The sequence below is a fragment of the Cucurbita maxima genome, unplaced genomic scaffold (assembly GCF_002738345.1).
Source record: "Cucurbita maxima cultivar Rimu unplaced genomic scaffold, Cmax_1.0 Cma_Scf00009, whole genome shotgun sequence".
NCBI classification, from domain to species: domain Eukaryota; kingdom Viridiplantae; phylum Streptophyta; class Magnoliopsida; order Cucurbitales; family Cucurbitaceae; genus Cucurbita; species Cucurbita maxima.
This window is the reverse complement of record NW_019272025.1, coordinates 3,933,552-3,946,700: the sequence shown is the minus strand read 5'-3', so window position 1 is coordinate 3,946,700 and position 13,149 is coordinate 3,933,552. Positions and strand designations below refer to the sequence as shown.

Genomic DNA, 13,149 nt, shown 5'->3' with positions numbered 1-13,149 from the left:
TTTGTGACATTCCAACTAAAATGAAACGATGAAGGAAAAAAAAACTGTTAAAATCCATACCGAACTCAAACCAATCACATTTTGAGTATAACTCAATAGGTAGGATACCAATTACTATCCCTAAAGTTAGATAGCAACAGTTCAAAAGGGATGTATCATATTCATATTACTTCGTTCCTAAAACAACTCAGGTATTTTGGCTCCCGTTCTGAAGTCTACTTTTGGTATACTGCCCTATCAGCCCAACATGACACACTATACAGAATGAAACCAGGAAAACGACTGTGGCTGTGTATTGCGCTTTTATATGAATTATTTCTATCAGTAAACAAAATGAAAAATTCTACAACAAATGTATCAGAGAGATATCTCGCTCAAGGACCCATCAAATAAGCCCTCAAGGTAAGAAGAGGACATGTACATAATCACCGTGACAACTCCAACAGAAGGGTGGTCCCTTCTATAAATGTTTTGTCTTATTAATCTGATCGAGATATGCTTTGTCAGCATTCACAAGCCGAGACTGAAACTCAGCCCATTCAGTTCTGCACCTTGCTCTCACCTACAGGATCAAGCGAGGAACAGAAGCAACTTCAGTTGGTCTTTTGGAACAACCAACAATATATTAGAGATCATCATGCATAGAAAAGAAGAAATTATCATTGATATTTACCCCTTGCCATGGAGCCTTCCCGTTCTCAGAATAGCCCTGAAAGTAAATAGATAAATAAGTATAAAATACCAAATCTTGGAAAATCTTTCAAAAGATTAATACGTTAAAAGGGTAAAGTAACGAAAAATAAAGAAACAGACAATAACACATAATTTGAGTGTCTGCATCTGCATGCACACCCTCATGTGCAGTCAGAGAAATGAAATCGAACGGAATGGAGTTCATTCAGAATTAATAGAATGCAGAAACATCTCACCTGATTCCCAAGAGAAGGGATTACTTGATGAATAATCCACTGCGAATCAACTACGCCAATTTTCTCATGTGCCGGCTGCGGGAACCCATCAAAAGAAAAGAGTTGGTCTCATACTATCTTTGATATTCACATGGGTCGTACACTTCAATTTAGGTTATACATATTTAAGGTGATTTAAAAGTGAAACTTAGGTTGACAGCTGAATTTTCAAGTCAATAAAGCTGGAAAAAAACAGATTAAATCACATAATATATATAAGACAGACGAAAGGCTCACAAAAAGAATAATATCAGAGGAGAACTACTGACCTCTACACATCTTCTGAGAGCAAAGTCGAGCCCCCATCCATGTACCAAATCATTCTACAAGTAAACTTAACTACTTAGATAAGATGTGGCTAGGAATAAAAAATACTTGAGGTCGCACATATATGCAAGTTTATATTGAGCAACCCTATCTTCTTATGTAGTTAAGTATACCTGAATCATATGCCAAACACATCTCCAAGCTTCACGAGAAAAAACAGGAGCCATAATTTCTACAAACCTGTAACATATGAAACTAGTGAACAAAACTTGCAAGGATACCATGGATACCATATGCCTAGATTGACACCAGTCAGTAATTCTAAACTCTATTCACTAGACTTCATGAAAGAAGAGATTTCAAATCCGTAGAGAAACATCCGGAGATGAGCTACTTTTAAGTTCACCCTCAAAGTTCTCTGTTAAATATCCAACTAAGAGAGAAACATAGTTGTGTAAGAGAAGAATTACGCAGCACAAGGAGGCAAGTAAGGGTCACTACACCAGCCCGCTTTCTCTTCCGTCTCCCTATTTCACCATCGAAAATGTGCATGTCAGAATCCAATGTAAACATGAAAAGTGAGAACCTAATATACCACCCAAAAGTAAAAAGCAAAAACGAAAAGAGCTTACTTATGAACCTCTCTGTCACCTCTCCTCTTTGTCATTTGCCATGTCAGTCCATTATTAGGCTCAAGTCCAGGTTGGGATATTTCCAAACCATGTTTTTTCACTAACTCAATATACCTTATTGTTCAATCAATAAGAGAAAGCTATTACAAATAGCATCGGACCATTGAACCAAACATCACAAGCAGGATAAAAGAAAAATATGCTTACTTCTCCGCATTGAAATGCTCAACTCCAAGGTCCTCATCCCATATAAAAATATAATCATATGCAGCTACAACATCAGGATGCAAGAACCTTTTTGCGTACCACCTCAAGTGCAAAAGAAAGAAATAAGAAAACCAAAAATTGAATCTTCTTCTTAAATATGCGTTCTGAATGCAAGACAAGAATCAGGCTCCAATTGCAACAGAAATTATACAGGATGAAATAACCCAAATCATACAAAATACCAACACATCTACCATTTTGTTTGTTTCTTGACACTGACATGGATTGCATTCCTTGACCACTCAAACTGATCCCACTCAGTAGTCCGACCGTCATAATGGAAAAGCACAATTGTAAAATCATCAGAGAACTGATACAACGAGAGAAAACATGAGCCTCAACAACATTGTAATTTGTATAAACAATTTGAATAATACTCCATATACATGACCTTTTTCACTGCTGCATCAATATTTTTTCTCTGATCAAGGCCCACGGTGAATGTAACCAAGTACTTGGGTTTTTTATTTAGATCCTGCACAATTAAGGGCTTTCAGTATAGGCTTAAATCCCTTCCACGTGCAGTTAAAATGTGATATGGATGTTTTTTTATTATTATTAAAAAAAAAAAACAGCAAGTCAGGCTCTATCGGATCCTCAAAATCTAAAATAAGATGCAGAAATAGATTGAACAAAAGGGTGGCTATTTCTAATCAACAAAAAACTCCAATGCCCCCCATCCCTCGAAAAACACGTGAATTTAGGGAGATTGATAGACTTCTGAAGTGGAAAGCAACAAGTTATATACGTTGGCAAATGGTACTGTTCATAATGAAATTAGAACTCTAAATTGTTTTAAGAGAGTGCCACTTCAACATAAAGAAGGAACGCCAAAATAATTAGAACTTATTCCAAGATCGTTCTCAAAATAATAACTCAAGATCCCCCAGAACAGTAATAATTTGCTTAGATAGTAAGATATACATACATCACTATCATATATACCTCACTGGGTTCACCCCATAATCGACGTAAATAAAAATCAGATTCTGCTGCAACAATTCCAGGAGGTAATGCCTCTGCACCACGAGGATTTGTTGGCGCATATATCTGGTAGATTAAAGAAAATTAGAGATATTGGCATTTTATTATGAACCATGACAATCGTATTTGGATGTCAAACTTTTGAGTCAATACATCAATAAATAGAATAAAAAAAAAGTCTGAATGTATGTTAGTTTTTTGCCTACAGAATAATTTCGGAATTCAACAATAATACCTTGGGAGTTTTGGGTGATCCACGAGTCTCAGTTAAATTGGTTCTAGGGGATCTTTGCACGTCAATGGCTATATCAAGAGATGACATAAGGCTTGAAGGTAAGTTAATCTGTAAATATTGAAAATGTATCAAATGGATGTAGGCATAAGGTGCTGCAAGTAACATTCTGAAGAAGCATAACATACCTTCGTTAGCGACACTGTAGGAAATGAAGCACCCAGAAAAAATCCAAAGACCACTCCCACTAACGTTGTGGATATAATCATTGCACTGTCATTTGTTTTTCTAGTTCCTCCTCTGTGAAGATAATATGAAGGGCATTAGGCCACATAAATTAGAACGGCAGAAAGGACTAACAGAAAAATGACAAGGAAAAGAACACATAAGTACCGGTGGACGCTTCCCATAGTTGAAACGAAATCTCAAGTATACCAACTTAAAAGTTTCGATCTCTGCGATTATGATCAATTCTTGAAGCGACTTGTAAATGCAAAGACGAATTTCCAAGACAGTGAAACTCCAATCCACACAAAGTCGAAAAGCACTGGAAGTTTAAACGAAAGAGAGTGGAGTTACGAGGATTGCCGTCGGTCAGGTTCATCCATACGTACTAGGACGAACTTCGCAATCGTTCTCCCGAAGCTCTCGAGAGAGAATAAGAAGAAGAAGAGAGATTCAGAAGAAAACCAAGCAGTGGAGCAGGACAAATATGAATAGACGCATATAATAACCGACATTAATGGCGAAAGAAACTTAAAATCACAATGTATCATTGTTCAATAAAGTCGAAAAATCGCATTAACTCTAGAAACCTCAGATATTCGAATCCGAAAGATGTACAAAACGACAAGTGATCTAGTAATACCGTCAACATTAACAAATGCAACGTAAACGCAATTAGAAACCAAATCGCAGAAACGAAACGAAGAACAATAAACAAAAACAGTAGAAATTAAGAGAGAAAACAATAGAAATCTAAAGATTAGAGCGGTACCGGAAATGTGAATCGCGAAAAGGATTGCACCTGCCGGCGGGTTAGTGATGATTCACCAGTTTTACTCTTGGATTGGTTTGATTAGAGTGACAAAATTAGCTTCCCCCTTGAATTTCATCGAGAAATCGTAAATCTACGCAGCGTTTCTCTGATGGCTCCCGCGAATCTGCATGCCGCGTGATCGAGACCGGAGCAATCCACGATTTGGACGTGTCTTCGTTAGAAAATTATGATTCAAAATGGGACATTTTAGCTGCATCTAAAATTGAGGTACTTTTTTCTATTTAACAAAAACTATGGGTTTTCTTAAATTCCTTCCTTTTTCTCTCTATTATTTTCTATTTCTTCTTTATTTTATTTTCTTTTTACAACTATTTTTAAATTAACTTTATAATTATTAACAATACATTAAACTTAACTAGGATAATAATGTTAATATATCAAATTATTCTATTATTATAAATAAATATGGTAATATATATTAATATAATAAATTATTTATTTAAATTGTTAATTCATATTTTATTAAATATATTAATTAATTAACTAAGATAAGTTAATTAATTAACTTCTGTTCCTCAAAGGACATAGATTTTTGTTTCAATATCTGTCAAAAGATAGTTTCTTAGTTAATTACTAATAAAATAATTTATAAATAGGGAATTGGGAGAGCACACCATCCCAAAAGAGGAAATCTTTCCGACCAACAAAATAATAATAATAATAATAATCTCGTAAATCTTAAATATCAAACAATTATAAGTCACGATGTATCACTAATATTGATAGCAAACGCTAAAGGTTCTTAACTTTATAATAATTACATCAAAAATTTTTTGTCTTTATTGGACTTTCCCTTACAGGCTTTCCCTCAAGATTTTAAGATAGCACACACATGAGATCTCACAATTCACTTTTTTATGATTTAGCATCCTCACTAGGTGACTCTGATACCATTTCCGATAGTAGGTATTGTTCTTTTTAGGCTCTCCCTCTGATTTCCCCTCAAGGTTTTAAAACCAGAGTTTTCACACCCTTATAAGTAATGTTTTGTCCTCTTCTGCAACCGATGTGAGATCTCACAATAAGGCAGCGTAAAATAGGGTTTTAAAACTATTTGCAATACAAATATATTCAATTTTTTTTTATTATAAAAAAATTCAACCAAACCCAAACCGAAAAACAACGAACCCAACTTTTAAAGTTTGAGTTGGATAATTTAGATTAGTCGAGTTATTGAGCCATTTGGTCTCTAATTCGAGAAAAGCAAAAGCTGAAGAGATTTATAGAAACGTGGAGAAAGAAATATTAGATACATTAATTCGATCTAAGCCAAACTTTTGAACAACAAAATATTGGGACAGCTTACATAAAAGTCTTAAAAACATGGTTTTATGTCAGTCATGTTCTTCTTCTTCTTCTTTGTTTCCCTCTGTCAAAGCCCTTATCAAACTGCTGTTCATCTGGAGATGTCACATTTTGGAGGGTACCCTAACTGTTCAATCTCCCAGCTATGCTTTGAAGCTACTCTTTCATGCCGTGGAACATACTCCTAACCCACACAAACAAACTCCCTATTCAATTTTCATCTCCAAATGGATTGAAATCTTCATTTTACTCAAGAACTTGTTTGGGATTTACCTCCATGTTCTTCACTAACTCCTCTGCATTAGGTGCAGATACAATAATATGGCGTGCACTTGGACTGATAAAACCTTCCTCTACAGCTTCATCGATGAAGGACAGCAAGGAGTTGTAATATCCATCCACATTCAACAGCCCAACCTGAAAGAACTCAGCGCTCATGTTAATGAATGTTTGATTCATGATTTCAAAGAATATGAACTTTTGACTTACTGGTTTATCATGAATGCCGAGTTGGGCCCAGGTGATTACTTCAAGCAGCTCTTCTAAAGTTCCATACCCACCTGCAATGACCAAACCCCACAATTTCAATACTAATAACAAAGTACGATTACGATGATTTGTTGGATCTTGTAACAATTCAAGCTTATCACTAGTAAATATGGTTTGTTTTGGTCCGTTACGTATAGCTATCAGTTTCACGGTTAACGCGTATGTTAGGAAGAGGTTTCCACACCCTTATAAGGAATGTTTCGTTCTCCTCTCTAACCGATGTGGGATCTCATAATTCATCCCCTTTAGGGCCAGCGTCCTCGTTTGCATACCGCTTGGCCTTACGGTTTTAAAAGACATACGTTAGGGAGAGGTTTCCACACCCTTGCAAGGGATGTTTCGTTACCCTTTTCAACTAATGTGAGATCTCACAATCCATCCCTTTGCTGCCCAACGTCTGACTCTGATACTATTTGTAACAAGTTAAGTCCACCGCTAACAGATATTATCCGTTTTAGCCCGTTACGTATTACTGTCAGCCTAATGGTTTTAAAACAGGGAGTCTAGCCCTACTCTAACCAGTGTCTCGCACCATCTAGTCACTAGCTTTGATACCATTTATAACAACCCAAGTCACCACTAGTAAATATTGTCCTGTTATGTATCGCTGTCAAACTCACAGTTTTAAAACGCGTCTAATATGAAGAGAGTCTAACCCTACTCCGACCAGTGCATCGCACTATCTCGCGCTGATACCGTTTATAATAGTCCAAGCCCACCGTTACTAAATAATATCTGCTTTGTCCCGTTACATATTGTCATCAGCCTCATTCCATACCCTTATAAGAAATGTTTCGTCCTCCTCCTCAAACCAACGTCAGATCTCACAATCCCATTAAATGAAAATGTGAAGGAAGTGGGAAAAACAGGGGAGTTAGGGACCATCTGCATAAAATGGTACTAAGAGCAAGACCAAAAAGGCAGGGACCCTGTATCAGAGCAGCTACGCATTAAATCTTGGGTTAAGTCTTAACTCTATTTTGCCTACACCCCTCTAAGCTTGGGCCCCAAAGAGGCCAGGCCTACCACAGCCTTTCCTTATGGTTAATACTAAGCTTTTGTAGGGCTAAAACGAGGAGAAACAAGCGTGTGAATGTAAGACATGGAGCAGCAAAGAGACAAAGTATTCACAGTGGTTAAAGATAAAGAAGCTTTGAATGAATGTCATGGGGGAATGCAGATAAGAGTATCAAACCAGGCAAGGCGATAAATGCATCAGACCGCCTAGCCATCTCGGCCTTCCTTTGGTGCATGTCTGCCACCGCCTGCACTTCTCCCACCGTCTCTCCAGTTATCTGCAAAGGCAAGAACAGAGCGTCAAGTCCATGTAGCTAAGTGAATGGCATGGTTTATGTAACAGTGACATACCTCTCTTGGCATCAGGGTCTTGGGAATGACTCTACAAACAAAACCCAGAAAGAAAAGAAGGTTTAGTCTAAGTATGAAAAGGAAAAGGGAAGGGAAAAGGAAGCTAACCCAACAACATGGCGGCCACCGTTATGAACAGCTTGGGATACCAACCCCATCAATCCAACGCTACCTCCGCCATAAACCAAATCAATATTCCTGGAAACCTAAACCATTGAAACCTCTTTCAATTACAAAACTATGAACGACCCATTTGAAAACAGAAAGAGTTGAAAAGGGGGGAAGCGAGAAATTACAAGTTCTTTTGCAAGGGCAATGGCTGCATCTTTATAGCTAGTCTTCTTGCCGGGACTGCTGCCACAGAACACACAAATCCTCTTGAAAATGGGTAATTTGGGTTCATTTTCCCTCTCCATTGTTGGAAATTGCCTCAGATTCAGTGTTGTGGTGTGGTGTGGTACCTGTTGGTGGAGGAACAAGAATGTGCGTGGTTACATATATAGCTGCGCTGCACTGCACAGGACCAAACATATTGACGCAGCTAATTCCTCTCTCTCTCTCTCATTGGTCCACTGTTTTGAGAAGGACAGGGGAAAGTGACTGCATTACCTCGACTGAAATTCAGCAATCTTATTCGCTAATAAAACTATCGTTTCTTTTCTTACACCAAAATTGTGTGAAAAAACTAGCTTTAATAACTTTCTTCCCTTCCTTTTGCCTTTATTTTTGACTCAATAACCAAAAAGATGTCGGCTTTACATGATATGCATCTCAAATTGAAATGGGTTGTTCTTAAATTCGATTAGTTGGAAGAAAAAGTGGCCAAATTCTAAAGGGTTCAAAGTGTTTGATCATAAAACCTTAAGAAAAAAACATGGTAGACAGTAGAGATGCATGCAAGATTGTAAGAGCGTTCAAAGTTTGGTTTTGTTTAATGTTTTTTCCACGTCGTTGGGATGTAGGAAGAGACATGGTGTGTTGAGCAAAGGGATGGGTGATCTGAGCTGCTGCTGCTTCTTTTTGCTACATGCATCACTGTCGTCCCATATAAGCAGAGCTTTGGATCAACAAAGATATATTGCACTTTCTGCTATGCATCAGAATCCCCAACTCCTCCATTATTGCTTTTGTTTCTCATACACACCTCAATACCAACTCCCATAACTCATCAAAGTTTTATAACAACACCACCCCGAACATAACTTAATTGGTTAAGATGAAAAAAAAGTGCGTGGAGGTAGCTTGAAAAAATCGTTAAAGATGACTTTTTTGTATTGCTGCACAACAATCGTTAAATAGAACTACTGATTGCTCACTACTAGCAAATATTGTCCACTTTGGCCTGTTAAGTAGAGGTTTTCACACCCTTATAAGAAATGTTTCGTTCCCGATGTGGGATCTCACAATCAACCCAACTTGAGGGTCCAGCGTCCTCGCTGACACACCGTCCAGTGTTTGGCTCTGATACCATTTGTAACAGCTCAAGGTCACTACTAGTAGATATTGTCCGCTTTGAGCTTTCCATTCTGGGTTTCCCTCAAGGTTTTAAAACAAGTTAGCTAGTGAGATGTTTCCACATCCTTATAAAGAATGATTCGATCTCATAGTTTGAGTTGGTGACTGAAGGTTGAAGATATAGTTCCCACAGCAGGAGAAAAGATGGCAGAAGAGAAGAAAAAGTAAAGGAAAGAAAGGGAGTCCCTTGGGCGGCACGTGGGCATCTTCCCCCACCTCTTTAGAGGGACAAGGTATGAGGAATATGCTTTGAGAGGCACTATAAGGCTCATAATTGGAGGGGAAAGAACCCCTCCATGGAAGGCTTTTGAAGGTGGGAGTGACCAATGGGAGTCCAAAACCTGTCAATAAGGGCGCTCAACTTGGTTTCACCAAATAAGGAAACAGGGTCTACCACAACTACATTTCTGGGTAACCATACACCCCAAAAACGTCACAATATGAGTGATTTGGGCCAATGCCCTCTTCCACCCCCTCCCATTAGAAGCCAAACACAACTTAAACAAAGACCTCACCTAGCTACTAAACCCCTTGTGTTTGGCCTGTCTCACTAAACAAAAGCTTGAGTGGCCAAGACTTGGTCAAATTAGAGTTAGTTTTATATAAAGCCTTTTCTTTTCATTCTTTTCAAGTTTTTGTTCTATTTTATGATTCAAACCAAAAAACAATGGTAGTGGAATTCCTAGTCAACTAAGAACTCATCCTCTTCTTTTGCAGCCCACCACTCAGCCTTGCTTGGTTATGCACATTTTCCTACCACACTTAGCTAGACAACAACTTCTTAAGAACTCATTAGACCTCTATTTTCTCGTTTACGTGTTCAAATTCTATTACTTGTTCATGGAAGAAAGTATACCAATGATTCTTACTTAGGGATAAAGGCATGATTTTGATATTATGGATAGAAACCACCAACCTTTACCATCCATAAAGATAGTGTCATTTACTTGCATATTCACGGTGAGATCTCACATTAATTGGAGAGAGAAATTAACCATTTTTTTTAAGAGCATGGAAACATCCTCCTAACAGATGCGTTTTAAAACCGTGAGATTGACAACGATATCTAACAAACCAAAGCGGACGGTGTGCCAATGTGGACGCTTGGCCCCTAAAGAGATGTTTTATGGAAGCTTCAAAATTTATGGCACCATTTCCCATGTTTTATTATTATATTAATTACAGTCAGCTAAGTTAGGAAGACCACTTTAATCCTAAACATAAGGATGCTTTTATATATATATATAATAATAATAATAATAATAATAATAATTAATCGAAATAGAATTAAATAAGTGGTCGTATTTGTATGTCGTGGAAAAAACATCATGGGTGTTTTGTGTTGAAAATAATGGAATGATTCCCATGGATGCCTTTTCCTTTCTCTTTCTTTGTCTTCATTTTTAGCTCATACGTGTCTCACTCGGATTGGTGTACAAAGAATATTAACCCAAATTATTAGCGGAAAAAAGAGGAAAGAAGATAGCCTTTCCCTTTTCATCTTTTTACCTCGCACAAATTAATGAAGGGAATTATTATTATTTTCTCTAAAAAAACAAATATTTTTATAAAAAGATTAAATCAATTAAAATATCATTAAACTTTATAGTTGTTGTAAATATCTTTAGTTTCTTTAAAATATCATTTTTTTAAAATAAAAAAATTAAAATATCTTCGAATATTTTTTTTAAAAATAAAAAAATACTTTTATCTCGTAGGTATATAGAGATGGAGTTGTTAGTACTTTTGGATGATAAAAGTCCCACATTGACTAAAGTAGAGAATAATCATGAATTTATAATAAAAAAATACTCTGTCGTCCATTAGTACGAAGCTTTTTGGGAAGTCCAAAGTAAATCCAAATCCATGAGAGCTCATACTACCGTGGAAAGTACCATGTCAACCTATATCTCAAAAATTGTGTTATTTGAAGTGTAGATTAATAATTTATTTTCATATACCGACCGTAAAAAAAATAAATAATAATAATAATAATAATAATAATAATAATAATGCTATAATAGTACTAACCGGTTCTTCGGTTGAAAATTTAAAAATAATACTTAAAATTAATAAAGTTTACTAACCGGTTTTTCAGTTGAAAATTTTAAAATAATACTTAAAATTAATAAATTTTAGGAATATTTTTATTAAATTTAAATTTATAAAAATGTAGTAAATGTCCACATTCTAAGTATTTGTTTTTTTTTAAATATATAGGCAGCTGAAGGATGAACAGTTTAAATCAATGGGGGGAAAAACTGGGCGTGTGCGTGTGAAATGGTTTGTTTTTTAACGTTGGATGTGTACGTATCATGAGGACAGGGCCCGGGCCTCATGGGTTGGTTCCATTTCCCTCTCACTGCCTCTGTTTCTGGCCGCCATTCAAATGTGTGTGGTTAAGCTGTTGCTTTCTTCCTCCTCTAATTTTTCCTACCTCCCCTTGGTTCGATCATTTTCGTACTCCACGCTCTCCCGATACTTTTTATAACAGTTTAAGCCCACTGTACTCACAGTTTTAATATGTTTTTATTAAGGAGAAGTCTCAATTCTCTTCTATTAATATGGAATCTCACAATCCACATTTTAAGAGTATAACGTCCTCGTTAATACATCATTCAGTGTCAGACTCTGATACCATTTGTAATAATTAAAACCCACCACTAACAAATATTTGTACTAGGATACACCGCTGACGATGAATTTAAACTGTTACACTTTTTTGGTCGAGAATACATAAATTGAGCTATAATAGTGTATTTGATCCTTAGGTTTGGGTGTCCATTCTGCATGCTGTCGGCAGGTTTCTTTCCCCATTCAGTCCTTGTGGTTCATGTCAATGTTTTTACAATTTAGTCCCTCATCCATTTAATCCTTAGATTTTCACGCTATAATTTGAAATTATAGGCTAAATGAATAAAAATATTTTTTTAAATTTTCTAAAATAAATTTAAAATTTTCAAAAATTTTGATTCAGAAATACATAGTGTTATATTTAGAAAATACCAATAAAATTTTTTACTATAGGAACAGTTTTATATTATCTCTCGATTTGTTAATATTACTTTTAAAATTTAATGAATATTGTTGGAACACGGTATTAATGGTAAAAGTATTTTTGAATTTTTTTAAAAAAATTTAAAAGTATTTTAGAGTTTTTAAAAGGATATGAAAACATTTTCTTAACAAACCCATTTCAAAACTATGAGGTTAGTGCAATACGTAACGGACTAAAACAGACAATATTTGCTATCGGTGGATTTATGTTGTTACAAATGGTATCCGAATTAGACATCAGGCAGCACGTCAATAAGGACATTAGATATCCAAAAAGAGGTGGACAATGAAATCTGACATCGATTCAAGAGAATAACTAAACATTCCTTACAAAGGCATAGAAACAACCGTAAGACTAATGTAAACACATAACGAATTAAAACGAACAATATTTGTTAGTAGTAGCGTTGAGTTATTGAATATAAGCATAAAAAGAAAATTGAACGATATATTATTTTAACTCGGTTGTCAAAATTATGGTGTAAATAATAGATGAAGTAATTATGCAGATAAATGTGGAAGGAAGCACTAGATTTATGTGCCTGTAGATGAATGGAGTAAAAATATTTTTTTCACCGCGCTGTACGGTAAATAATTTTGGATTTGTCTTTTCGTAAGGCTTACAGCTGTCGCGCGATTACGTAATTAATGTGCTACATAAAGATGGGTGCTTGTTTCGGCCAACTATGATGTCACGTAATTTATTTTCCTCCAAATTATTATAAATTATTTATTAATTAATTTAAGGCTACAACAACGTTGGAGTGATATAAAACAAAGTGTCCATTATATCCAAATATTAACACGTCCAATATAAATATATAATGTATTAAATTAATAAAAATATCTTTAAATTTATATCATATCAAATTTAAATAATATTTTTATATTTTTAAAAAGTTTAAAGAAATTCTCTTAAACTAAAAAAAATTAATTTTGGTTATT

The 13,149-nt window shown here is 35.6% G+C and overlaps 2 protein-coding genes across 2 annotated transcripts; both read right to left on the bottom strand.

Annotated features, from left to right (window-relative positions):
* Window positions 1-138: 138 nt before the first annotated feature.
* LOC111483587 lies at window positions 139-4,539 on the bottom strand. Its single transcript, XM_023129781.1, has 15 exons — window positions 4,348-4,539; window positions 3,744-3,995; window positions 3,539-3,650; window positions 3,354-3,461; window positions 3,080-3,184; window positions 2,526-2,609; window positions 2,329-2,444; window positions 2,075-2,176; window positions 1,868-1,981; window positions 1,706-1,762; window positions 1,409-1,475; window positions 1,238-1,291; window positions 930-1,004; window positions 674-709; window positions 139-562 (listed from the first exon to the last, which is right to left on the bottom strand). The coding sequence occupies exons 2-15, from the start codon at window positions 3,758-3,760 to the stop codon at window positions 461-463; spliced, it is 1,149 nt and encodes a 382-aa protein (XP_022985549.1). The 5' UTR covers window positions 3,761-3,995; window positions 4,348-4,539; the 3' UTR covers window positions 139-460.
* Window positions 4,540-5,693: 1,154 nt separating this feature from the next.
* On the bottom strand, window positions 5,694-8,280 carry LOC111483589 (cytokinin riboside 5'-monophosphate phosphoribohydrolase LOG1-like). The gene is made up of 7 exons (XM_023129783.1): window positions 7,929-8,280; window positions 7,741-7,838; window positions 7,633-7,663; window positions 7,460-7,559; window positions 6,205-6,275; window positions 5,989-6,132; window positions 5,694-5,899 (listed from the first exon to the last, which is right to left on the bottom strand). The coding sequence occupies exons 1-7, from the start codon at window positions 8,046-8,048 to the stop codon at window positions 5,807-5,809; spliced, it is 657 nt and encodes a 218-aa protein (XP_022985551.1). The 5' UTR covers window positions 8,049-8,280; the 3' UTR covers window positions 5,694-5,806.
* Between the last annotated feature and the right edge of the window lie 4,869 nt (window positions 8,281-13,149).